General features: G+C 40.9%; 2 protein-coding genes across 2 annotated transcripts in view; one reads left to right on the forward strand and one right to left on the reverse strand.

Moving 5' to 3' along the window:
• Positions 1 to 13290, forward strand: part of fras1 (Fraser extracellular matrix complex subunit 1) — a 607084-nt gene extending 593794 nt beyond the window's left edge. Inside the window, exons 67-75 of the mRNA XM_055161976.1 lie at positions 1 to 3; positions 2385 to 2535; positions 3919 to 4026; positions 4117 to 4276; positions 5492 to 5608; positions 5706 to 5872; positions 6843 to 7048; positions 8690 to 8836; positions 12667 to 13290. The exon at positions 1 to 3 is cut by the window's left edge and continues 212 nt beyond it. Of these exons, the coding sequence (XP_055017951.1) occupies positions 1 to 3; positions 2385 to 2535; positions 3919 to 4026; positions 4117 to 4276; positions 5492 to 5608; positions 5706 to 5872; positions 6843 to 7048; positions 8690 to 8836; positions 12667 to 13290 (1683 nt within the window). The remainder of the gene's footprint in view (positions 4 to 2384; positions 2536 to 3918; positions 4027 to 4116; positions 4277 to 5491; positions 5609 to 5705; positions 5873 to 6842; positions 7049 to 8689; positions 8837 to 12666) is intronic.
• Positions 13291 to 21625: 8335 nt separating this feature from the next.
• On the reverse strand, positions 21626 to 25389 carry LOC110158959 (perforin-1-like). The gene is made up of 2 exons (XM_020923525.1): positions 25350 to 25389; positions 21626 to 22011 (listed from the first exon to the last, which is right to left on the reverse strand). The coding sequence occupies exons 1-2, from the start codon at positions 25387 to 25389 to the stop codon at positions 21626 to 21628; spliced, it is 426 nt and encodes a 141-aa protein (XP_020779184.1).
• Positions 25390 to 25447: the final 58 nt, after the last annotated feature.

The following is a 25447-nucleotide window of genomic DNA, read 5'->3' on the forward strand; positions in this document are numbered from 1 at the left end:
CAGGTACTGCACACTCCATCAGGCCGAGTTTGGAAGGTTTTGTAGAAAAACACGTGGAAATCATAGTGTAACAGTTTGTTAATAGTGCCTTTTACAGATTGGAATAGTCATTTCACTAAAACACAGTTAAGATCAACACATTTTAGATTTAGTTTTTCTTTTCGGAGGTTTAAAATTGTACTTTCTTTTTTGGAAATCCTGACATCACACTAGGGTCTAGGTCCAAATCACAGACATAATTATTTGACATATAAAAATAGAGAAAAGCACCTTTATTTTGTTTAAGTTATGTTTAATTGGTAACACTTTATAATAACTACACCTTACTTTAGCCTTAATAAAGCATGAATAAAGACTTAATTAATAATGAACAAAGACTTAATTAATAATGATTCATGCTTTAGTAAATGCTTAATAAAGCATAATTAGTCTTCACTTTAGAAAAGCTCTCAGAAAGACTTAACTAACAGATAACAGCTGCCTGAATGATCATTACATTGTATTATTAGTAAATCATTCTCTCATAGTTTACTAATGATTAATAAATGCTCAAATGGTTAGTTCATGAGTAATTAAGTATGAAATAATTATGAGTAACTATTTACAGCACAGGCAAATTAAGTCCAAGTGTGAATTAAGGTAATAATTAAGTAGTTACTAAGCATGAATCATTATTAATTAAGTCTTTGTTCATGCTTTATTAAGGCTAAATAAGGTGTAATTATAAAGTGGTACCGTTTAATTTATCAGAAAAATGTGCTTTTTGTGTGTAAATTGTGCGAAACTTTTGGACAGAATTCTCCCAGTGTGATGTTATCAAATTTGAATATATCTCTGTAATTTTCAACATATTTTTCAACTTTTCTTCACAAATTGCGTCTTGATATGTGTAAAACTATCATTTATATTTACAGCAGGTATTATCGCACTCAATTAAAGGTTGTATAGAGGATTTTCCAAGGAAGGAGAAATCCAGCGACTGTTTGTCCTTTTTCAAATGTTGCTCCTGCGTGAAACCACCCCCCTCCCCCACAGCTCCTACGTAGAAACACCTCCTCCCTCCTCCTCCTTACGCCAGAAACAGGTTTGTTTACAGCCGGTGCTGCACATGACTTGTAAACAACTAACTACAGTGTTGGTTAGGCAAGACGGAGAAGTGAGGAGCGGGGGAGGGGGGCGCGGACATTTCGTTCGCGGACGAGAAGTGAGGAGCAGGGAGAGAGGAGAGGAGAGAGGAGAGAGGAGAGAGGGGAATTCGGTGCCCGGAGAAGTGAGGAGCAGGGAGAAGAGTGGATCGGGCAGCGGGGACAGGAGCAGGAAAGGGGTGCAGAGAAGGTTGCGCGGAGATTCAGTGCGAATGAACTAGCTACAACACGCAGCAGCAAGCGGACTCTTTCTTTGCCTTGAAAATTACGTTTTCAGACATAGGATATCGCTTTCGTGTCCTGAAAAACGTTTGTCTAACTCTTGGAAATAAAGTACGTTTTCATAATAAGCAGAAGTTTCCTGTCCAGGAGTAATTTGTGGACCAGTGGTTCAGTCTTTAGACCCTTCGTCTGCTTCAGTCGCGCCATCGCTGGAATGAATCTTCAAGAATCACCTTAGTTTGGCTTCGCTGCTTTTCCCCTTGTCTTCTTCTTTCAGCGACCTCAAAAACGGACTTTCTTTTGCGGCGAACTGCTCCTGGATTCTTGTCGCCATCGCAACAAACTTTGTGCGAAACTGCGAGGAAGATATAGGTCAAAAAAAGCCGCTAAGAACTGTTGCATTGGTGGAGTAAACAGCGTCTGTGCGTCTCTGTGCGTCTGTGGACTGTGTGACAGTCGTACGTAAACCACGTACCGGCGGCGCAGACAAGTCAGTTACGCTAGAAACGTAGGGAGTTTGATTGACAGCCTGTCAGCTCACAGATAACGAGGCAGTGTCGTTATCTATTGGCAAATGTTTAGCCCCACCACGTCCAGAGTTGATGAATTTTTATTCTCTTTTTTTTTGGTCATCATAATTACAAGGCGACTGCATCTTTATAATCTATCATTGACAACTTGAAACAAAAAAAAATCCTCCATACAACCTTTAAGTCAGAATTAGAGAATCATCAAAAGTTTGATACGCATTTTAAAGTAGATAGGGGGTTGGTGAAAACAGATTTTTTTTCTGAGCCCCAAATACAGAACAGATACGTGAATTACTCAGACATGCATGAGACAATCAAAATACAACTGTGAGTAAGAGAATATTGTTATAACATCAATTTTTCTTGTAACACAATATTTTCTGTGTTTTAAAGGATTGGAAAAAAGATTTTGAACAAGCCTGTTTTCACTGCACTATGATGTAGTTGTTGTTGTTGTTGTTGAAGTGACAGACTGTTTGTGTTCCAGGTACGTGACTCCGCCCAGTCCTTCCTGACCGTGCAGGTTCCTCTGTACGTGTCCTACATCTACGTGACGGCTCCTCGGGGCTGGGCGTCTCTGGAGCACCACACAGAGATGGAGTTCTCCTTCTTCTACGACACCGTGCTCTGGAGGACAGGTAAGAGGCTCCGGGTTTTCTTTCAGTTCCAGTTTTTAAAGATCAGGGAACAAGGAACTTTTTGTATATTATGAATTTCAAATGTTAAAACGTCAGTGTTGTTTCCTGCTCAAAAACAGACCTGGAGTTTTGTTTAGTTTAACACACAAACCTGGAGTTGCCGATCTCTATTGAACTAAAGGTAAAAGGAGCTGTTCACTTGAAAACTACCACTTCATGACATCACAAGGTGGAACAGAGCATTTTGATGTTTGGAGATGTAGACAGACGAATATTAAAGAGGTACTCAGACATGTGTAAATGAAACAAAACACAACTCCAGGTCTGTTTTGGATGACATAACAGCATTATAACACAACTTAAAGCTCACAAGAGTCAAATTTTATGTTGTAAATTCTGCTTGAATGTTTTTCACTGCAAGCTGCAATTAAATTAGTCAAACCAAAACAAAATGTTAACTTATATCACAGTGGGGATTATTGCAGTGGCTGTTGGACATTCATGCTCTTTATAGTCAATAATGAGACTCAAACAAAACATTTGAAGGATGTCAGTGCTCAAAATGTAAACATTTACTTCACTGTGATCTGGCTTGCCCCTCCACAGACTTAGATTGTAGAGACCTAGACCTAGATTTGGCCTTGGCACATCTCCTGCTTGTCTTCATGGAGATTGTTACTTTGTCTCAATGTTCCAAAATATGTTTTTAAATCGTCTATCTCCATGGAGACGAACAGCCTTGAAGATGTTAAGGGTTTAAACAAAAAAATTGTGAATTTATTAATTTACTGTGTAGGAAAAAAAACAAAACAGAAACGTGGTAGTGAAATAAAGGGGTTTAAACAAAAAGGAATTACCAAACTGTAGAGGCCTAAACTACAAAAAAAAAAAAGAACCTAACTAAAGTTGCACTACATGAATAACAAAAGTGTCTCAAAGTATCAAACTAAATCAAATAACAAAGGTATCAGTTGGCATAGTTAATGCAAAATGAGACACAACAGAATGAAACAACCGAACAGAAATGGTGAGCTGTCACGAAGGTGTTCAGCTGCTCCAAGCAGGCGGAAGACGGTCCTGTTTGCAGTCCACGCCTCCGCGGGCGGGTGGAGGCAGAAGGGTGTCTGGCCAGTCCAGGGAGCGATCAGATGCCCAGTCTCCCTCTGGTGGTCTCAGCTCCTGCGAACCTTGAGTCCAGGGCTCACGGACCAGATTTACATACACACACAAAAACAAAAGCAACAGGAGCACAAAATTGATAAATACTAAAAGGGCCAAAACCTGTAACAGCCTTTAGTAATGTTCTGCCTGTTGTTTATACAGACAAACAGAGTGTATGTGTGTGTGTGCAGCTCCTGGTTGACCTCTGTGTTCCATCTGCAGGTATCCAGACCGACAGTGTCCTCTCCGCCCGACTCCAGATCATCAGAATCTACATCCGAGACGACGGGCGCCTGGTCATCGAGTTCAAAACACACGCCAAGTTCAGAGGTACCACCCTCACACACGAGCACATACACACAAAACCTGGACCTGTCTCTGCTGTCCAACACGTTCTGACTGTCCGTGCGCCCCCTGCAGGCCAGTTTGTGCCGGAGCACCACACCCTGCCCGGGCACAAGTCTCGTCTCATGGCCCCGGATCATTTGGGGGGAATGGAGTTTGACCTGCAGCTGCTGTGGAGCGCTCAGAGCTTCGACTCGCCGTACCAGCTGTGGAGGGCCACCAGCTCCTACAGCAGGTCAGAGACACAACGGAGACACCACTTCTGATTTATCTGAGGGAGGGACATGTCTATGAGCAAAAAAAACATATCTGGAAGACAGTAAAGAATGAAAGAGTATAATTTGTTCATCAAAGACTAGGCCACAATAGTAAAAGAGACTGTATTAGTACCGTGTTTTTTGGATTATAAAGTCCACCAGATTATAAAGCACAATATCAATAATGTTGAATTCTCTCGTCTATTTTCATACATAAGTTGCCCCGGATTATAAGGAGCATTAAGTGAAACAAATGGACGACACTTGAGACTGATCCTTTAGTCCAGGCGTCCACGATCCACTGGCAGATCGTGGGGTAATTCGCTTGGCGTTGCCTCCGTGTCTTGGTGAATGTGGATTATGAATGTGAATGCGGGTGGATAATTTAAGTTTGTTTTTTTTATTTCCTACGAGGACGACTCAAATATACATTGAGTAATAATGTGTTTGATGCAGCTTTATGCACATTTGTTTACATTTTACAGAAACGAAACTTAAAACCACATGGCTCATTTGCATAAACTACAAGAGCTGAAAAAAACAGCTCGCTCCTTGTGCACTGATGCTGTTCAGCTTCTGTCAGACTCCGCGAGGCTCCTGACTACAGCAGCTATGCTCCGACAGTCCATCCAGCGGTGTGACCTTGTAGTTTACCAAAGTCGTACTAAAACATTTTGACAGATTTTTGAGCGCTGTGTACCACATAAAATCTGTTTGAGGTCAGTAACCACAACCAGAATTAATACATAAGCCACACTGTAAATTTTTTAGAAAAATAAAGGATTTTAAGTGTGTCTTATAGTCCGAAAAATACGGTATGTATTTGTGCAAACTGCAGTCAGAAATAGGTCTAAGCCTAAGGCTCTTTTACCTTGTGAGAATAAAAATCCTTTATTTAGAACATGGACTGAATCCTACGTGTTTGGACATGCAGTGTTTTCTTCAGGGCTTTAATGGAAGTACAATCAGCAGTGGCATTTAAAAATCTTTGGACATGTGACTAACGGCATGTTTCAAGTTCAAGTTTATCATATGAAGTATCGAAAGGACTCACTATTCCAGGCATGAAAAATAAATAGTAAATGGTAAATAGTGCAAAAGATAAGTTAAAAATTGTTTATGTAATAAAAGAAGTAACAAGATACATGCACAAAGACACTAACTGTACTAAGATGTGCTTGTATTTGAAACAGGAAGGACTATTCCGGGGAGTACACGGCGTTCCTCATCCCGTGTACGGTCCAGCCCACTCAGCCCTGGATCGACCCTGGAGACAAACCTCTGTCCTGCACGGCCCACGCTCCAGAGAAGTATGAACCCACTCTGACAATACCTCCACAGAACAAAAGTCTGCTCTGTGTCGCGTGTTTGTGAAGGATTAAGCGGTGTCTCTCTGTCGTGTGTCAGGTTCCTGGTGCCCATCGCGTTCCAGCAGACGAACAGGCCCGTGCCCGTGGTCTACTCCCTCAACACGGAGTTTCAGCTTTGTAACAACGAGAAAGTGTTTCTGCTGGACCCCAGCTCCAACGACGTGTCTGTCAACGAGATGGACTACAAGGGAGCCTTCTCTATGGGTACAGACTGAAACAGGACTGAAACTGGACTGAAACTGGACCGAAACAGGACCGAACCAGGACTGAACCAAGACTGAACCAGACGGAAACAGGACTGAACCAGGGCTGAACTATGACTAAAGCAGGACCAAACAAGGACTGAACCAGAACTGAGCCAGGACTGAAACACGACTGAAACCAGACTAAATCAGGATTCAGACGGGACCGAAACAGGATTAAACCAGGATTGAACCAGGACTGAAACAAGACTAAAGCAGGAACAAACAAGAACTGAACCAGGACTGAACCAGGACCAAAACAGGACCAAACAAGGGCCAAAAAAGGACTGAATCAGAACTGAAACAAGATTGAAACAGGACTTAAACAGGACTAAATCAGGTTTGAAACAGAACTGAAACAGGATTAAGGCAGGACCAATCAAGTTCTGAAACAGGATTAAACCAGGACTGAAACAAGACTAAAGCAGGACCAAAAAAGGACTGAACCAGGACTGAAACAAGACTGAAACAGGACTAAATCAGGACTGAAAAAGGACCAAACAAGTACTGAAACAGGACTGAAAAGGGGGCCAAAAAAGGACTGAAACAGAATCGAAACAGCACTAAATCAGGACTAAAACAGGACCGACACAGGACTGAACTAGGACTGAAACAGGACTAAAGCAGGACCAAACAAGTACTGGAACAGGATTGAAACAGGACCGAAACAAGACTAAACCAGGACTGAATCAGGACTAAACAAGGACTGAACCAGGACTTATTATATTATTATTAATATTACTGTAAAAGTTCTTGTATTTTCTAAAAGGATGGTCAACATGTTGATCTCTTTTATAAAATTATTTCTGTTTTTAAAACACTAAAGACATTTTTCTCATTGTAGATTTTGTAGATAAATTGAGTCTGAACATTAGCGTCTTGTGTTCGGATGACGTTTGTTTTCACCCCGGTGTTTGTGTCTCCCCCTGCAGGTCAGACTCTGTACGGCAGAGTGCTGTGGAATCCCGAGCAGAACCTGAACGCGGCGTACAGACTGCAGCTCGAGAAGGTTTATCTGTGCACGGGCCGAGACGGATATGTGCCTTTTTTTGACCCCACGGGGACACTGTACAACGAGGGCCCCCAGTACGGCTGCATCCAACCCAACAAGCACCTCAAGTACCGCTTCCTGCTGCTGGTACGAGCCCCGACCCGGATACTTTTTTTTTTTTTTTGGAACTTATTTTTATTAAATAATTTCGGTGCAAGCCACATAATTATGAAACAGCAGCAAGGATGCAACACAAGTAAAATGATAAAGTATACAGTATAGATACAGTCATACACAGTCTCCTCATTCATCTTTCATAATGTACACTACACACACACTACAACAAAAATCCTACAAAAGATAGTCGTCCTTTTGAAATATTGGCCTGAATTGAAGACCATTTGTCCATGAATAAATCTGTCTTCATTTGTAACCTTGCAGTTATTTGCTCCATATGATATACATCCTTTATTTTATTTTTCCTCTGGGTCATTGTGGGGGGCAGCGGCCTGAGCCAGGATTTTTTTTTCAATTAAAAGTAAAATTTTCAGCAAATGAAAATGGCTATTTGTTCTTAGGTTGTTTGGAAAAATTCCCAACACCACAAGACATGGGTCTAATATAATTTTGATCCCCAGACAGTTTTCAATTTGGCATTGCACGTCCCTCCAAAATGTTGTCAGTTTAGGACAGTCCCAGAATATACGGGAATGATCCCCCACCAGACCACAGCCCCTCCAACATTTATCTGAGGTTCCACCAAACCGACATGTAATAAAAGGAGTTCTAAAGAATCTAATTTTAGTTTTCCATTCAAATTCACTTAGCACTGGGCTGTTTGTAATATTATATCCCTACCGAAGTGTCCGATCCCAGTCCTCATCCTTAATTATTGTGTTCATTTCTAATTCCCATTTCTCCTTAAAGGTTGTATGGAGGATTTTTTTTGGTTTCAAATTGTCAATGAAAGTTTAAAATACCATTACAGAGAAGCAGCAGCCTTGTAATTATGATGACCAAAAAAAAAACAGAATGAAAATCCATCAACTGTGGACGTGTTGCGGCCAGATAAACATTAGCCAATAAATAACGAGGCTCCCTCTTTATCTATTGGCTGTTAGGTTGTCAGTCAAACTCCCTAGTGTAATTGACTCGCCAGCACGCAGGGATTACGTGGTTTATGCAGTGGTTCGTAGAGGATTTTTCAAACTGTAGCTTCCTCGCATTTCGCACAAAGTTTGTTGCGATGGCGGACGAGAATCCACGACCAGTTCGCCGCAAAAGAAAGTCAGTTTTTGAGGTCGTTGAAAGAAGAAAAGAAGGAGAAAAGGAGCAAAGCCGATCTGAGGTGATTCTTAGAGATTCCTTCCAGCGATTGCGTGACTGAAGCAGACGAAAGGGTCTAAAAACTGATGCATCGGTCGCTAAATTATTTCTAGACAGGTCACTTCAACAGTAATTCTGAACGAGCTCTGGATGTAAACAAGCCTGATTTCTAGAGTCAGGAGGCGGGAGGTGTTTCTACTGAGGGAGCGGTGAAGGAGGAAGGTGGTGTCACGCATGCACAACATTTGAAAAAGGACTGTCGCTGTATTTCGCTTCCCTTAAAAAAAATCCTCTATACAACCTTTAATATGCAGTGTGTTCTCTGTGGTAGCATCTTGTAATATTTTGTAGATATGAGATATATATTTGCTAGTAATAGATTTTTTAATGACCCGGATACTTTTAGTTCAGAGCTAAAGTTACACCTTTTACGTAATATTTTCCTAATAAATGTGTTTCCAGGACCGTAAGCAGCCCGAGGTGTGCGACAGATATTTCCACGACGTTCCCTTCGAGGCTCACTTTGCGTCGGAGATCCCGGAGCTGCAGTCCATGAGCTCCATGCCCGGAGTGGACGGCTTTACCATGAAGGTGGACGCGCTGTATAAGGTCAGACTTTACACCACCTCCACGCAAACTTACAGTGAACTGAATGAAGTAAATGAACTACCGTATTTTCCGGGCGATTAGCCGCGGTCTTAAGCCTCTAACCGCATCAAAAAACGACCGCGCTCCCGGCAATCCAGAGCGTGTCCAGGTGTCACAGCACGACTTCGGTGAACTATAAAACCGTAAACACACACGGCGCAGACACACATAGACCTAGAGTTGGGTTTTGTTTCACTCACACGTTTAACACACAATTCCTGCATATTTAGGCTGAGTTTTTCTCTTAAACTGACAAACTCTCTGTTCTACCTGGTGAGGTCATGTTATAATATGTACAGTGTTGGGAGCAACGTGTTATAAAAGTAACGAATTACAGTAATGCGTTGATTTTTGCTGTAACGCAGTAATGTAAGGCATTACAGGGGGAAAAATGTTAATATTTTACTCGGTACAAATGAGAGTAACGCGCGTTACAATGCTTTTTTAACCTGGATTGAAGTGGTGGGTTTTTCTTCATAGAAATTCGCTAAAATCACCGTGAAATCAGCAGCGGTGAAACGCGGAGACGCGGCCGGACAGACCTTCAGTTAACCGCGGGTGAAAGGACCAACCCAGAACTCTACGCTGTTTAGACCTGGTTTAGACCTGGGTCACTTCTGGTTTAGACCTGGGTCACTTCTGGTTTAGACCTGGGTCACTTCTGGTTTAGACCTGGCTTACAGTCGTCCCTCGCTCTAACGCGATTCACTTTTCGCGGTCTCGCTGATTTTTAGAATTTTTTTTTTTGTGTGCAATTTTGCATGCCTTTTGTTTTTAGTGTATGAACACGTATTGCGTTCCTCCCGCTGTGTCCTGATCGGCTGAGGGACTCCTGTCTCCTGAACAGTACAGTACAGAATATGTTCAGCTGCCAAATTTAAATAAATGTTCAATCTCTAGCAGTGTGATTCTGAAGTGCATTGTGTCTGCAAGTTTTCTCTCCGACAAAATCCACAACGTTGACGAAATGTTCTGCACTGACAAAGTCTCCTGCGCTCACACCCAAAAGACAGAGGACGATGCAAACCATCACACAAAAAGTTGGACTTCTGAACACGCTGAAGGAAGGTAGAAGTTACGCGCTGTAGCAAAGTTTTGCACCGGGTCTTGTACCCGCAAATAGTTGCTGAAATCAGGACCGTGAGCCCGAGCAGCAGGGTCCATAAAGAGCGATCGGGCAACAGCCGCTCTTACCTCCATGAGGTGCGGAGCAGAGCCGCTCCTTTCTCCTGTGGTCACCTTCGAGCCCGTCCTGACAGTGAGTCCTGTTTTAGTCCTGGTTCAGCTCTGGTTTAGTCCTGGTTTAGACCTTGTTTAGTCCTGGTTCAGTCCATATACGGCTCAAAAGTTCAGCTTTTTCGCAGTTATTTTGGTGAGAGTAACTTAAAGTAATGCAATAGTAATGTAATGCCTTACATTTTAAATGCAGTAATATTGTAATGTAACGAATTACTTTGAAATGACAGTAATAAGTAATAAGTAATAAATAACAAATTACAGTTTTAAAGTAACTTGCCCAACAGTGTTCGGCTTTACAGGGAAAGAAATAATAATATTTTACTTGGTATAAATGTCAGTAACACGCTTTACAAAGCTTTTTTAACCTGGACTGAAGTGGTGGGTTTTTCGTTTTTCTTCATACAAATTCTCTAAAATCATCACGATATCAGCAGCGGTGAAACGCCATCATTACGGTTCCAAATGTCGGGACGGGCCCAAATGTGCGCCCGCGTAGACCGGCGGGTGACCGCGAGGCGAAAGGACCGGGGCTAATCACAGCTAATGCCCGATGGAGCTTTGTGGACACCCTGGTCCACGGGCTCGGGTTCTATCAGGGGCGGTCCTAGATTCCAAGATTATCATATTTTCCGGGTTCTTAGTCGCGCTTTTAAGCCTCTAACCCCATCAAAAAACGACCGCGCGCTACAATCCAGAGCGCCCCATACACGAATCCACTCAGGTGTCCCAGCACGACTTCAGTAAACTACAAAGCCACAAATACACATGGAGCAGACAGCGACCGCACAGAGAAACACACCCACACACACACTCATCACTCCACGCCGACGAGGAACGGAACGGAGGAACGAACCGAAAAAAACGAGTGCAATGTGCCACTTCTAGACACGACTGAACAACTGAGTCATCGCGACCTGTTTGGGATCCGTTGGTCCCACACACACCCTCCCTACACGCCACAACTGAACAAAGCCCAGAGTCACTGTGAACGAACAAACAAAGTCCAACTGTTGAGCTGTTGTGTTTCGCTTAATGTCCAGTGCAGTTTATTTGTGAAAAAAGTTTGAAAATAGACCATTTAATGACAGCGCGTCTTATAATCCAGAGCGCCTTATCGTCCGTAAAATACAGTAAATTAAAATGCTACAAGATTTGTTGTTCCTGTGTGTTTTGATTTTTGATTTTTTTTTACCACCGTCTGCAACTCAATAACATTTACTCTGCTTTTCAATGCCTCGTCTAAAGGCGTTCTGCTCAATCAGCATTAATTACCTCCGCCAAGGAGGTTATGTTTTTGCCGGCAACATAACTCAAAAAGTTATGGACCGATTTTGATGAAATTTTCAGGATTTGTTGGAAATGTGAAAAGGAAGAACTGATTTCATTTTGGGGGTGATCCGGAAGAAATCCTGGATTCTGGATCACTTTGAAATTTTACTTAACATTGTGGTAAATGGGGCCAAAAATGTTGTTTCTCAATATCTCGGTTAATTATTGACCAAACCCCATGAAATTTGACTCAGGGATGGACAATGGGATCCTCTTTCATATTCCAAAGGCTGATCCGGATCTGATCCAGAAGACTGATTTTATTGCAATTTATATAAAAAATGGGGGTAGTCCTTGGCGGAGGTCTGCGCTCTCTGAGTGTCATACAAACCAGTGCTTTCAATTTAACATAATTAAAACTAGGCGTGTAATGGTACAAAAATCATAGTTCTGTACGTACCTTGGTTTTGATGGTTCAGTTCATTTTCGGTACAGTTTGGGAACAAAATGTAAAACCATTTGCTTGTTTATTTCTGTGTATTAAACCAACAATTACTTTTAACTTTATACAAACAGGAAAATAAAATCAATGCAAAGTGTTGTTTGGTAATACTAATAAGTTAAATAATATATTCTCAAATAAGCAACAAATGTATGAAATATCATAAAAAATTAATTCCTTATAAACATTAAACAAAACTTTTCAAAAAGTAACGCACAGCACAAACAGTTCCAGCATCAAGTTTTACTCAATCTTAATATTTTTGGCCAGAAAAAACAACTTGTCCACATTGTCTGCTGTAAGTGCAGATCTGCTGCAGTTACAGTGTCAGTGGGGGTGGAGATTTCATGGTGGTAAAAAGGCGAAAGTGAGAACCATAGTTTTGTAAGAATTCACATGGTTCGGAGAGACGTAGTCAAGGCAAAGGACAATTGTTGTCAAGGCGACCGCTCTAACTCTAAAGCTCTGCAGGAAACACTGCCCCAATCACAGACAAGTTCCTCATGAATATTAACGAGCTGAGCCTCCGTGTAGCTGCACATGTAGTGGCAAAATGTAAACACGCACAAACTGCGTGAACTCACTCGTGCACAGCCCTGCACCAACTGTACCGTAACGTAACGGTTCGGCACGAATACATGTACTGTTACATCCCTACAGAAAAGTTTTTTGTTTTTTTTAGGAATATACACAAAGTGTGTCTCATCTTGTTCTCACGATCCCAATCCTGTGTCTTTTCCCAAATAATTCATGACTTCATGACTTCCTGTTGGTGTTGCAGGTTGAGGCGGGGCATCAGTGGTACCTCCAGGTGATCTACGTCATCTCCCCCGACTCTCACAAAGGCTCCAGAGTCCAGCGCTCCGTCACCTACCAAATCCAGCCCCAAATCCAGCCCCAAGCTCCACCTGAGACCCTGCCAGAGTCCCAGTCCTGGTCCAGACGCAGACGAGACCTGGTGGACCGCTCCGGCAAACTCACGCTGGACGAATCCTTGATCTACGACAACGAGGGCGACGCGGTGAAGAACGGCACCAACATGAAGTCCCTGCGGCTGGAGATCATCCCGTCGGCCTCGTACACGGCGCACGTGGGCAAGTCCGTGGGCGGTAGCGTCGCCGCGGTGACCGTGCTGATGCTCGCCGTTTTGGCGGCCGGGTTCGTGTTCAGGAAGTGCCGGAAAGCGCAGCAGGCCAAGCAGGCGCAGAAGAACTACGAAGAGTACCCGCTGAACACCAAAGTGGAGGTGTGCCTGGACAAGTGCGTGGAGAAGAACTTCGGGAGCAGGCACTGCACCGTGAGGAACGTCAATGTTCTGAACCGCAGCCAGGACAAAGCCAAGGTCAAGCAGGTGAACTTAGAGGTCAAACTTCGGAACAACCTGAACGATGGGACCGAGGTTTAAACACAACTCAGTAACTTTGAGTTTTTTGACTAATTTTTTCATGTACACTGCAAAAAGTAAAATCTAGGTACGTTCAAATGACACAAATTGGGAATATTTGAGTAGATTTGACTTGACAAGTAAAATTGTTTTGTAGGAAGTGATTTTTTTTATTTAAAATGACCAAAAACAAAAAAAAGATCAACAACTTTTTAAGGTGCGCTGTGTAACTTTTTTGTTGTTTCTCTTGATTCGTCGTTGCTCTGCCTGGAATGTTCCACAGTGTGACATTAAACAGCTCTACCTTAAAATAATTCAATTACAGGTGGATTTATTGCAGAAAAATACAGAGAAAACAGGCATTTTGACTCCACAGGTCTGACCTGTAACTTGGTCTGTACCTTTACTTTAGTCTCGTAGTTTCGTAATACTGCGAAACATTCCAAAGCAATAACATGTCCATGGAGAAAAGCACAAGGTTCCAATGCTCATGAAAATCCTGGAAAAGTCATGGAAAATAAAAGTGGCATTTTCCAGGCCTAGAAAAGTCATGGATTTTTGTAAATTCAATGAAAGTTTAGGAAAAGTCATGGAATTTTATGCAACTCCAACGTTCTGTTAAGTTCTCATGAGACTATTATGATTATTTCCGAAGGTTTGCGCCTTTTGTTTAAAAGAGACGACAATAAATGCACTGAAAGGATTTTGAAAGTTAAAAAAACTATAATCCCAAACCATAAGGTGAGTGGAAAGAGTTAATATTTCATATTTAGGCCTAAAATGATGATAAATTCTACACATGTAGGTGCTGTAAAGTCATGGAAAATTCACTTTAGGCCATGAAAAAGTCATGGAAAAGTTTTTAAATTTTGTCAGTGAAAAAGAGTGGGAACCCTGAAAGCATTTGACGGAACCTCCACTGGAAAAGTCACACAATGCACCTTTAAAATTAGGACTAAACTAAAAAAAGATAAACTAACTAAAGACAAAATCCACGTTTTTACTCCTAAACTGTGCAAATCGTGTTTCAGTAGCGTTATTTACTGTTCCTAGTACTTTTTTTTTTAGGTAAATTTGCAGCTTTGTGTTCAAAAACAATCAAAAACATGTGCGGCCACTGCAATTCCAAGTACTATGTGACATCACGCATGACTGTTCTGATTAAATGTATCTATTTATCAGTTACACTTTGGTATTTTGGCTAAAATACCTCAAAAAACACGCATCTTTAATGTGTGTGTAGGGTCACCTCTCCACAGATGTGACCTGTAACCTGCCTCATCACCCAGTTATCGCCATGGAGATAGTTTAATAAGCGATAATGTGGAATATTTCTCTTTTATTTCTGGTAAAACAATAACGTCTACTAATAAAATGACCTTTAAAATAACAATTAACTAAGAAATAAACGCAGAATTGTTTTACTTGTCAAGTCAAATCCACGTAAACATTTTTTTTTTTAATCCCAGTAATAAAGTTTATCTAGACGTTGCTTTTTGCAGTTTAGCGCCCCCTACATTTCAGAGTAAAGCACAATTGTAAATACTCCAATCATATGAAAAACGCGTCCATTTTTATATTTAGTGCTTTTGGACACTCACGCCGGTCGAACTTTCATTTTATTCAACAATAGAAACTTGATTTTTAACCCAAAAAAAAGTTACTGAGTTCTGTTTTGACGCTGCGAAACGAAACGAAATGAAACGAAAGAGGTATTTTTTTTTTTGTAAAGGGAAGTTTGTAAGTATTTTTATAACAAAAAGGGAACGGAGAGATTTGCAACTGCGTAACCTCAGGAACCACAAAACGCTCATTTTGCTGCATTTTTGAGAATTTTTAGTTTCACATTTACAGATCTTTAGCAACACGACGCAAAATGGAGAAACACGACGACGCGAATCGCTATATATATATTTTGCTAAAACCACTGTAACGATGTTTTTTCATTCTGTGTCAATATAAAAAAAAAACTGGTACCACTTTATAATATCGGCTTTTTAATTAGTCTTAACAAAGCGTGAACAGAGATTAATGAACAAACACTGAAGTAAGAATGATTCAAGCTTAGTAACTACTTAATTAAAGCCATTTTACGTCTTTAAAAAAACGTTTAAAAAAAACAAAAAACAGAATTAGTAATTTTCAACGGTTTGCAGTGCTCCAAACGTATCCCTCACTTATCGTATGTATTCTACTTATCTTAATTACTCATTTTGATGAGTTTACAAGCGTTTTTTCACAACTTTAAGAAGCCGCTATTGTAAGGCTAACAACAACTAGCATGATAACGCTGCATTTCCTGATTCTTGGCCCCCCAAAAAAAACGCTTTAAAATTAGAATTAGACTTACTTTGACTTGTTTTGCTCAAATACATGGAAAAAAAAAGAAGTTATCCTTCACTTACCTTTTACCCGCTTTTCGCAACTTTTAAGAAGATAGAGCGGTAATACTAACAACAACTACCATGCTAACGCTGCACTTCCTGAATCTCAGACAATAAAAAAAACTGTTGACAGCTCGCAGCAGACTTACTTTGCTCAAATACTAAAGAAGATATCCTTCACTTATCTTATGAACTTTTCACAACTTTAAGAAGCCGGAGCGGTAATGCCAACTACAAAACTAGCATGCTAATGCCGCACTTCCTGATCTCGGACAATAAAACGCTTTAAATTTAGATTCTGACAGCTCGCAGCAGACTGATTTTGACCTTCCTTTGCTCAAATACATGGAAAAAAGTTATTCTTCACTTATCTTATGTCCGTTCCGCAACTTTAAGAAGCTGGTTCTGTGATGCTATCAACAACTAGCATGCTAACGCTGCACTTCCTGATGCAGACAGTTTGACCTCAAGAGCTGCTTATACAATATGGCAGTGGGACGAAACAAACTGCTCAAATACATGGAGAAAAAAAATGATCCTTCACTTACCTTATGCGTGTTCTGCAACTTTAAGAAGCCGGTAACAACAACTAGCATGCTAACGGTGCACTTCCTGATTCTCAGACAATAAAACGCTTAATAATTAGATTCTGACAGTCCACAGCAGAGTTATTTTGACCTTACTTTGCTCAAATACATGGAAAAAAAAAAGTTATTCTTCACTTACCTTATGCACGTTCCGCACCTTTAAGAAGCCGGTGCTGTAATGCTATTAACAACTAGCATGCTAACGCTGCACTTCCTGATGCAGACAGTTTGACCTCAAGCCTCGAGCTGCTTATACAATATATCTGTACTGGGGCAGGACACAATATGCTCAAATACATGAAAAAAAAAAGCTGAAAAAAAAAAAAACAAAAAAAAACGCACTAACAACAAATAGCATGCTAACAGTGCACTTCCTGATTCTCAGACAATAAAACACTTAATAATTAAATTCTGACGGTACACAGCAGAGTTACTTTGACCTCAAGAGCTGCTCGTACAACATATCTGTACTGGGTCGAGACAAATTTTGCTCAAATACGTGGAACAAAACCGCAAAAACAAAAACAATTAGCATGCTAACACCGCACTTCCTGATTTTCGGACAATAAAACGCTTTCAGATTTGACGTACTTCGATCTTATATATGAACTGGGAGACAAACTTTGCTCAAATACGTGGAACAAAAACAAAAACAGACCCCTTAAGTCGTGACTAAGCTTGAATCATTCTTAATAATTTTGTTTTGTTTTGTTTTTATTAATTAAAGTGTCGTTTTTATTATAAAGTGTTACCAAAAATCTTGCTGCTAGTTCGATCACTGGAACCCGAGCACTTTTCAAGTCATTTCAACTGTAGACAAACTAAAAAAAAAATAAAAAAAACACTGGACGGTAGCATGACGCGTAGCTACTGAAACGAAATCGAATCTCGTTAATCCCAAGTGCAATTACGCCGTCCCCCGAGCTTTCCCGCGCATTGCCAACCCTCTCCGAGCTAAAATCCCGTAGACCTATTCGCAAACGAGTACAAATCAAAAGTACTAGAGTATAAAATGGGAAAAGTATCACCGTGTTTTGCCTTACTCCGGTCATTTGTACTGACGTGAAAGCGGATTATGTTTGTGCTCGTGCTGAAAAAAAAGGATCAAAAAGTGCCATTTGAAACAGAGATTGGGTTAAGAGTTTGCGTTAGAATGAAAGTCAATGGGAAAACGTTACCGTAGAAACCAAATATTTCAACTCAGAACTAAACCAAGACTGAGGATTTATCGTAAAGTGAGGACTAAACCGGAACTAAACCAGGATTAAAGAAGGGAAAAAAGTACTTACAAGACTGAACAGAGGTGGGTAGAACGCAGAGTACTTTTCTAGCTGTGTACTTTTACTCCTACTCGAGTATTATTGGTACTAAAGTAACAGTACTCTTGATTGATTGATTGATTGATTGATTTTGAGAGTTCGTGTGCGTTCCATTTGGGGGCGCTGTTGAGTAAACTGAATGAATTGAAGGTGAAATTTAGAGGTTAGAGGAAGTTTGTGTTTTAGCGTTTTTGTCTTGCAAAGTTGGAAAAAAAGTGAGTTTTTGAATAATTATTAAACGTAAACGTGCTGGTGTAAGGTGGTCACAAAATTTTTAAATATTCAGTTTTATTTTTTTTATGTAAAAAAAAAAAAAAAAAAATCTAATCTCAAATTTGATTCAATTATTAAAATATAACAATCCTTAATTATTTTATTTGACAAGTGCCCAACTTGAATTAAACCAAGACTGAACCAGGACCCAACTTGAACTAAACCAGGACCCAGGACTCAACCAAGACTAAACCAGGACTAAACTAGGACCCAAACAGGATCCAACCAGGACTAAACCAAAACTAAACCACCACCCAAACAGGATGAAACCGGCTCCTCAAGAACTCAACCAGGACTAAACCAGGACCCAGCCTCTATTAAACCAAGACTAAACCGAGACCCAACTCGGACTTAATCAGTATCCAAACCAGGACTCAGTCAGGACCCAGTCAGTATTAAACCAGGAACCAATCTGGACTAAACCAGGACTAAAACACTGTCCAACCAGAACTAAACCAGGACTAAACCAGGACCCGGCCTCTATTAAAACAAGACTAAACCAAGATCCAACTCGGACTTAACCAGTACCCAATCTGGACTAAACCAGTACTCAGTCAGTACGTAGCCAGTATTAAACCAGGAACCAGTCTTGACTAAACCAGGACTCAAGCAGGACCCAACCATTCCTAAACCAGGTCTAAACTAGAACCCAAGCAGGACTAAACCACGACCAAACCAGGACCCAACCAGAACTAAACCAAGACTAAACCAGGACCCGACCTCTATTAAACAAAGACTAAACCGAGATCCAACTCGGCCTTAACCAGTACCCAGACCAGGACTCAGTCAGGACCCAGTCAGTATTAAACCAGGAACCAATCTGGACTAAACCAGGACCAGGACTCAATCAGGATTAAACCACTGTCCATCCAGAACTAAACCAGGACTAAACACAGCGTAATTAAGATCTTTTCCGTAAAATTCCCATTGACTCCCGTTATAACGCGTTTAGCTCCACCCTCAAAAGTCTTAACCTGATCTCTGTATTATCCTCATTAAATTCAAAACAAAACGTCCAAAGTTTTTTTTTATTATTCTTCTTATTACTACTATTATATTTTTTATTTCACATGATTGTAAAAATTTGAAAAAACAAAACAAAATTTAAAAAAAAAAACAACAAAAAAAAACCACGTCATTTTTGGACATTAAGCACATTTCAAAGCCTTACAAAGTGTCCAATGAATTTCACCCAAAGACGCCGCATTTTCTACTCGTTTTTATGACTAAATGTCCCACTTTGGTGTATTTTATTTTGACGTCTGCCTTCTGCTTATGTTTTATGTTAGCCTCTCGTGTTTGTACGCGCAGACTTTTATTTTGAAGAACACCTGACTGAGCACTGCTGTGTAAAACTCGTGCCTATTTAAAAACACCGGGGGAATGAGATTTATATTTTTGGTGCTATGATTTTTGTGATATGACGATGCCTGTATTTGGTGCCTTTTTTAATAATGAAATAAACATGACATTTTTAAATAATAATGAGCATTTGTGTCGAGTTTATTTGTGGAGCTTCAGCCACGACTAAATCAGGACTAAAGCAGGATTAAACCAGGACTAAACCAGGACTAAACCAAGACCCAAGCAGGACTAAAGCAGGACACAAACAGGACTAAAACAGGACTAAACTAGGACCCAAACTGGACTTAAGCAGGACTAAACTAGGACTAAGGAAACAGGACTAAAGCAGGACTAAACCAGGACTAAACCAAACAGAACTAAAGCAGGATCCAAACAGGACTAAAGCAGGACCCAAGCAGGACTAAAGCAGGAAAACAGGACTAAACTAGGACCCAAACTGGATTTAAGCAGGACTAAACTAGGACTAAGGAAACAGGACTAAACCAGGACCCAAACAGAACTAAAGCAGGACTAAAGCAGGATCCAAACAGGACTAAAGCAGGACTAAACTAGGATTAAACCAGGACTAAAGCAGGACTAAACCAGGACTAAACCAGGATCCAAACAGGACTAAAGCAGGACTAAACCAGGATCTAAACAGGACTAAAGTAGGACTAAACTTGGATTAAACCAGGACTAAAACAGGACTAAAGCAGAACTAAACCAGGACTAAACCAGGACCCAAACAGAACTAAAGCAGGACTAAACCAGGACTAAACCAGGACCCAAACAGAACTAAAGCAGGACTAAACCAGAATCTAAACAGGAATAAAGCAGGACTAAACCAGGACTAAACCAGAACTAAACCAGGACTAAACCAGGACCCAAACAGAACTAAAGCAAGACTGAACCAGGGCAAAAACAGGACTAAAGCAGGACTAAACCAGGATTAAACCAGGACTAAAGCAGGACTAAAGCAAGACACAAACAGAACTATAACAGGATGAAACCAGCTAAACCAGGACCCAACTTGAACTAAACCAGGACTAATCCAGGACCCAGCCAGGACCAAACTAAGACTAAACCAGGACTCAGTCAAGTTTATTTGTTGAAAAAAGCTCTGCACGTTTTATTTTGGACTGTACTTTCAAAATAATGGTAGAAAAAACAGAGACGGCGAGTTTTGTTTTGTTTCATTCAAATACATTTGAGTAACTCTTTTATTATTAATTTTTTTTTGTTATTATTTTTATTATTATTCTGTCGACATCTCAGAAGCTCAAAATCCTCCGTTACACCTTGTGATGTCATGAAGAGGTAGTTTTCAAGTTTGATTTGTGAATATTTATTTCTTTAAAGGGTCTTTTATTTTGAAGATTTTAACCATGTCACAGTGTAGAGCTCAAAACACTTCAACCCAGGACTAAAGCAGGACTAAAACTGGACTCAACCAGGACTAAAGCAGGACTAAAACCAGGACTAAAACTGGACTCAACCAGGACTAAAGCAGGACTAAAACCAGGACTAAAACTGGACTCAACCAGGACTAAAGCAGGACTAAAACCAGGACTAAAACTGGACTCAACCAGGACTAAAGCAGGACTAAAACCAGGACTAAAACTGGACTCAACCAGGACTAAAGCAGGACTAAACCAGGACCCAAACAGGACTAAACCAGGACTAAAAAAGGACTAAAACAGGACTAAACCAGGATGCAACCAGGGCTAAAGCAGGACTAACCCGGGACCCAAACAGGACTAAAACAGAACTAAACCAGGACCAAACCAGACCCAAACAGGAGTAAAGCAAGACTGAACCAGGGCAAAAACAGGACTAAAGCAGGACCCAAACAGGATTAAAGGAAGACTAAACCAGGGCTAAACCAGAACCCAAACAGGACTAAAGCAAGACTGAACCAGGACGCAACCTGTAATAAACCAGGACTAATCCAGGACACAATCAGGACTAAACTAGGACCCAACCAGGACTAAACCAGGATGAAACCGGCTAAACCAAGACTCAACCAGGACTAAAACAGTGGCCAACCAGGTCTAAACCAAGATCCAACCTGTAATAAACCAGGACTAAACCGGGACCCAGTTTGAACTAAACCAGGACTAACCCAGGAGTAAAGCAGGACCCAAGACTAGACCAGGACTAAACAAAGACCAAATCAGGACGCAACCAGGACTAAATCGGGCCTAAACCAGGATGCGACCAGGACTAAAGAAAGACTAAAGCAGGACCAAACCAGAACCCAAACAGGACTAAAGCAAGACTGAACCAGGACGCAACCAGGACTAAACTAGGCCCTGAACAGGACTAAACCAGGACCCAACATGTAATAAACCAAGTATCTCTATTATCCTCATTAATTTCAAAATAAAAGGTCCAAAGTCTTTAGTTGTTTTTTTTTTTATTATCACATTTTTTAATTTGACTGTGTGGTCTAGCTGAGGGTGTAGTCGTAGTACAGGATGCCTCCCTCCTCCAGCAGACACTGGTTCTGGTGGGTCCCGGGCTGGACTTGGGTCAGGCAGGTCCCCACCAGGTCGTCCCAGATCAGGTCCTTGTCGTGGACCTCCAGCTTGAGCGGGTCGGAGGGTTTGGCGTGGATGTAGATGAACTCCTCCCTCCACCAGGGGTTGGCGTCGTTCCTGCGCACCTCGGTCTGACCCAGCGGCTCCGAGCGGAACCAGACCCGGACGTACCCGTCTGTGATCCCCAGAAGGTCCTGCGGGAGGCCCTTGGCTCTCAGGTTAAACACCCTGAGCTGAGACTGGCCCCAGCACAAAGAGGCACACAGGAGCAGGAGACACACGGCCCGCATGGTCACTACACACACAGAGACAAGGATTTACTACTACTACTACTACTACTACTACTACTACTACTACTACTACTACTACTACTACTACTACTACTGGCTACTACTACTACTACGGCAAGGCAAGTTTATTTGTACAGCACAATTCGTACACAAAGTAATTCAAAGTGCTTTACAGAATAAGAAATACATTAAAATCATAATAAAAACAAATCAAAACATAAATAATCATGAAGATTAAAATTAAAAAAGAGAGACATAAATTGGAGAGAAGAGTGCGGAATGAAAACCTTTCAGTTATTTGCACAGTTAAACAGAAATGTTTAGAGTCTGGATTTAAACAGCGTCACAGAAGAGTCTGTCTCACATGTTCAGACTGTTCCAGGTTTTAGCTGCATGAACCTGAAACTCTGACTCCCCTTGTTTAGTCGTGACTCTGGGCACCAGCAGGAGTTGGTCCCTGAGCTCCTCAGAGTGTGAGATGTTCATATGACACTAACATGTCACAGATGGACTTTGGTGCTCGACCATGGAGACACTTGTACAAGCAGAGCTGCTTTAAAGTCTCTGAGCCACAGGAGCCAGAGCAGAGACCTGAGACCAGGACTTATGTGCTCGTACTTCCTAGTTCGAGTCAGGACCCGAGCTGCAGCGTTCTGGATGTTCTGGATGTTCTGGATGTTCTGGATGTTCTGGATGTTCTGGATGTTCTGGATGTTCTGGATGTTCTGGATGTTTTGCAGCGTCTCACAGCTCGTTTGGAGAGACCAGTGAGCAGAACATTACAGTATCTAATCTACTGGAGACAAACACATGGATAAGTTTCTCCAAGTCTGATTTAGACAGTAAACCTTTGATTTTTGCTATGTTTTTTAGATGGTAAAAGGCTGCAGATGTTATTGATTTTATGTGACTGTTAAAGTTCAAGTCTGAGTCCATTATTACCCCGAGATTTCTTGCCTGATTTGAAGGTTTTAGAGAGAGAGACTGGAGGTGACTGCTGACACTGTCCCTTTGTTTCTGTGGACCAAACACTATGACTTCAGTCTTGTCAGAGTTTAGCTGGAGAAAGTTGTTTTGCATCCACACACTGATCTGTTGGATGCAGTGACCAAGTGACTCCACTGGTCCATAGTCTCCTGCTGCCAGAGAGACGTAGATCTGAGTGTCGTCTGCATAATTGTGGTACGGACACGTTATTGCTGCTTATTAACTGGCCTAATGGCAGCATGTAGAGATTGAACAACAGGGGGCCCAGGATTGACCCCTGAGGCACCCCACAGGTCAGGGCCATGTCATCTGAGACACAGTTTCCAATTTCAACAAAATACTTCCTGTCTTCTAGATAGGACTTGAACCAGTTTAGTACAGAACCAGAGATGCCCACCCAGTCCTCTAGTCTCTGTAAGAGGATCCCATGATCCACAGTGTCAAAAGCAGCACTCAGATCTAACAGGATCAAGACTGAGACTTTGCCTGCATCAGTGTTCAGGCGGATGTCATTTGTCACCTTGATAAGAGCAGTCTCAGTAGTCTCTACTACTACTACTACTACTACTACTACTACTACTACTACTACTACTACTACTACTACTACTACTACTACTACTACTACTACTACTACTACTACTACTACTACTACTACTACTACTGCTACTACTGCTACTACTACTACTACTACTACTACTACTACTACTACTACTGCTACTACTACTACTACTACTACTACTACTACTATGCTACTACTACTACTACTACTACTACTGCTACTACTACTACTACTACTGCTACTACTACTACTACTACTACTACTACTACTACTACTACTACTGCTACTACTACTACTACTACTACTACTACTACTACTGCTACTACTACTACTACTACTACTACTACTACTACTACTACTACTACTACTACTACTGCTACTACTACTACTACTACTACTACTACTACTACTACTACTACTACTGCTACTACTACTACTACTACTACTACTACTACTACTGCTACTACTACTACTACTACTACTACTACTACTACTACTACTACTACTACTACTACTACTACTACTACTACTACTACTACTACTACTACTGCTACTACTACTACTACTACTACTACTACTACTACTACTACTACTACTACTACTGCTACTACTACTACTACTACTACTACTACTACTACTGCTACTACTACTACTACTACTACTACTACTACTGCTACTACTACTACTACTACTACTACTACTACTACTACTGCTACTACTACTACTACTACTACTACTACTACTACTACTACTACTACTACTACTACTACTACTACTACTACTACTACTACTACTACTACTGCTACTACTGCTACTACTACTACTACTACTACTACTACTACTACTACTACTGCTACTACTGCTACTACTACTACTACTACTACTACTACTACTACTACTACTACTGCTACTACTACTACTACTACTACTACTACTACTACTACTACTACTACTACTACTACTACTGCTACTACTACTACTACTACTACTACTACTACTACTACTACTACTACTACTACTACTACTACTACTACTGCTACTACTACTACTACTGCTACTACTACTACTACTACTACTACTACTACTACTGCTACTACTACTACTACTACTACTACTACTACTACTACTACTACTACTACTACTACTGCTACTACTACTACTACTACTACTACTACTACTACTACTACTACTACTACTACTACTACTACTACTACTGCTACTACTACTACTACTACTACTACTACTACTACTACTACTACTACTACTACTGCTACTACTACTACTACTACTACTACTACTACTACTACTACTACTACTACTACTACTACTGCTACTACTACTACTACTACTACTACTACTACTACTACTACTACTACTACTACTACTACTACTACTACTACTACTACTACTACTGCTACTACTACTACTACTACTACTACTACTACTACTACTACTACTACTACTACTACTACTACTACTACTGCTACTACTACTACTACTACTACTACTACTACTACTACTACTACTACTACTACTACTACTACTACTACTACTACTACTACTACTACTACTACTACTACTACTACTACTACTACTACTACTACTACTACTACTACTACTACTACTACTACTACTACTACTGCTACTTACTACTACTTGCTACTATAGTTGCTTTATATTATTAAAACAGTTAAAAAGGTAAAATAGTCCAAGTCTGTGAGAGTCGGGGAGGTTCTTACCGTGTCTGCAGGTCAGTGTTGAGCTCAGAGCTGCAGTTTGAGTTGGTTTTAAACAGACTCGGCTCCTCCCACTGAGCGACACATGTATGAAGTACCATATGGGCCTGATAACAGTATTTGAAGTACTATCACAGGTAAACTTATATAATGATACAG

Source organism: Boleophthalmus pectinirostris, unplaced genomic scaffold (genome assembly GCF_026225935.1).
Source record: "Boleophthalmus pectinirostris isolate CB_2022bp ecotype Guang Dong unplaced genomic scaffold, ASM2622593v1 HiC_scaffold_4, whole genome shotgun sequence".
Lineage (NCBI taxonomy): Eukaryota > Metazoa > Chordata > Actinopteri > Gobiiformes > Gobiidae > Boleophthalmus > Boleophthalmus pectinirostris.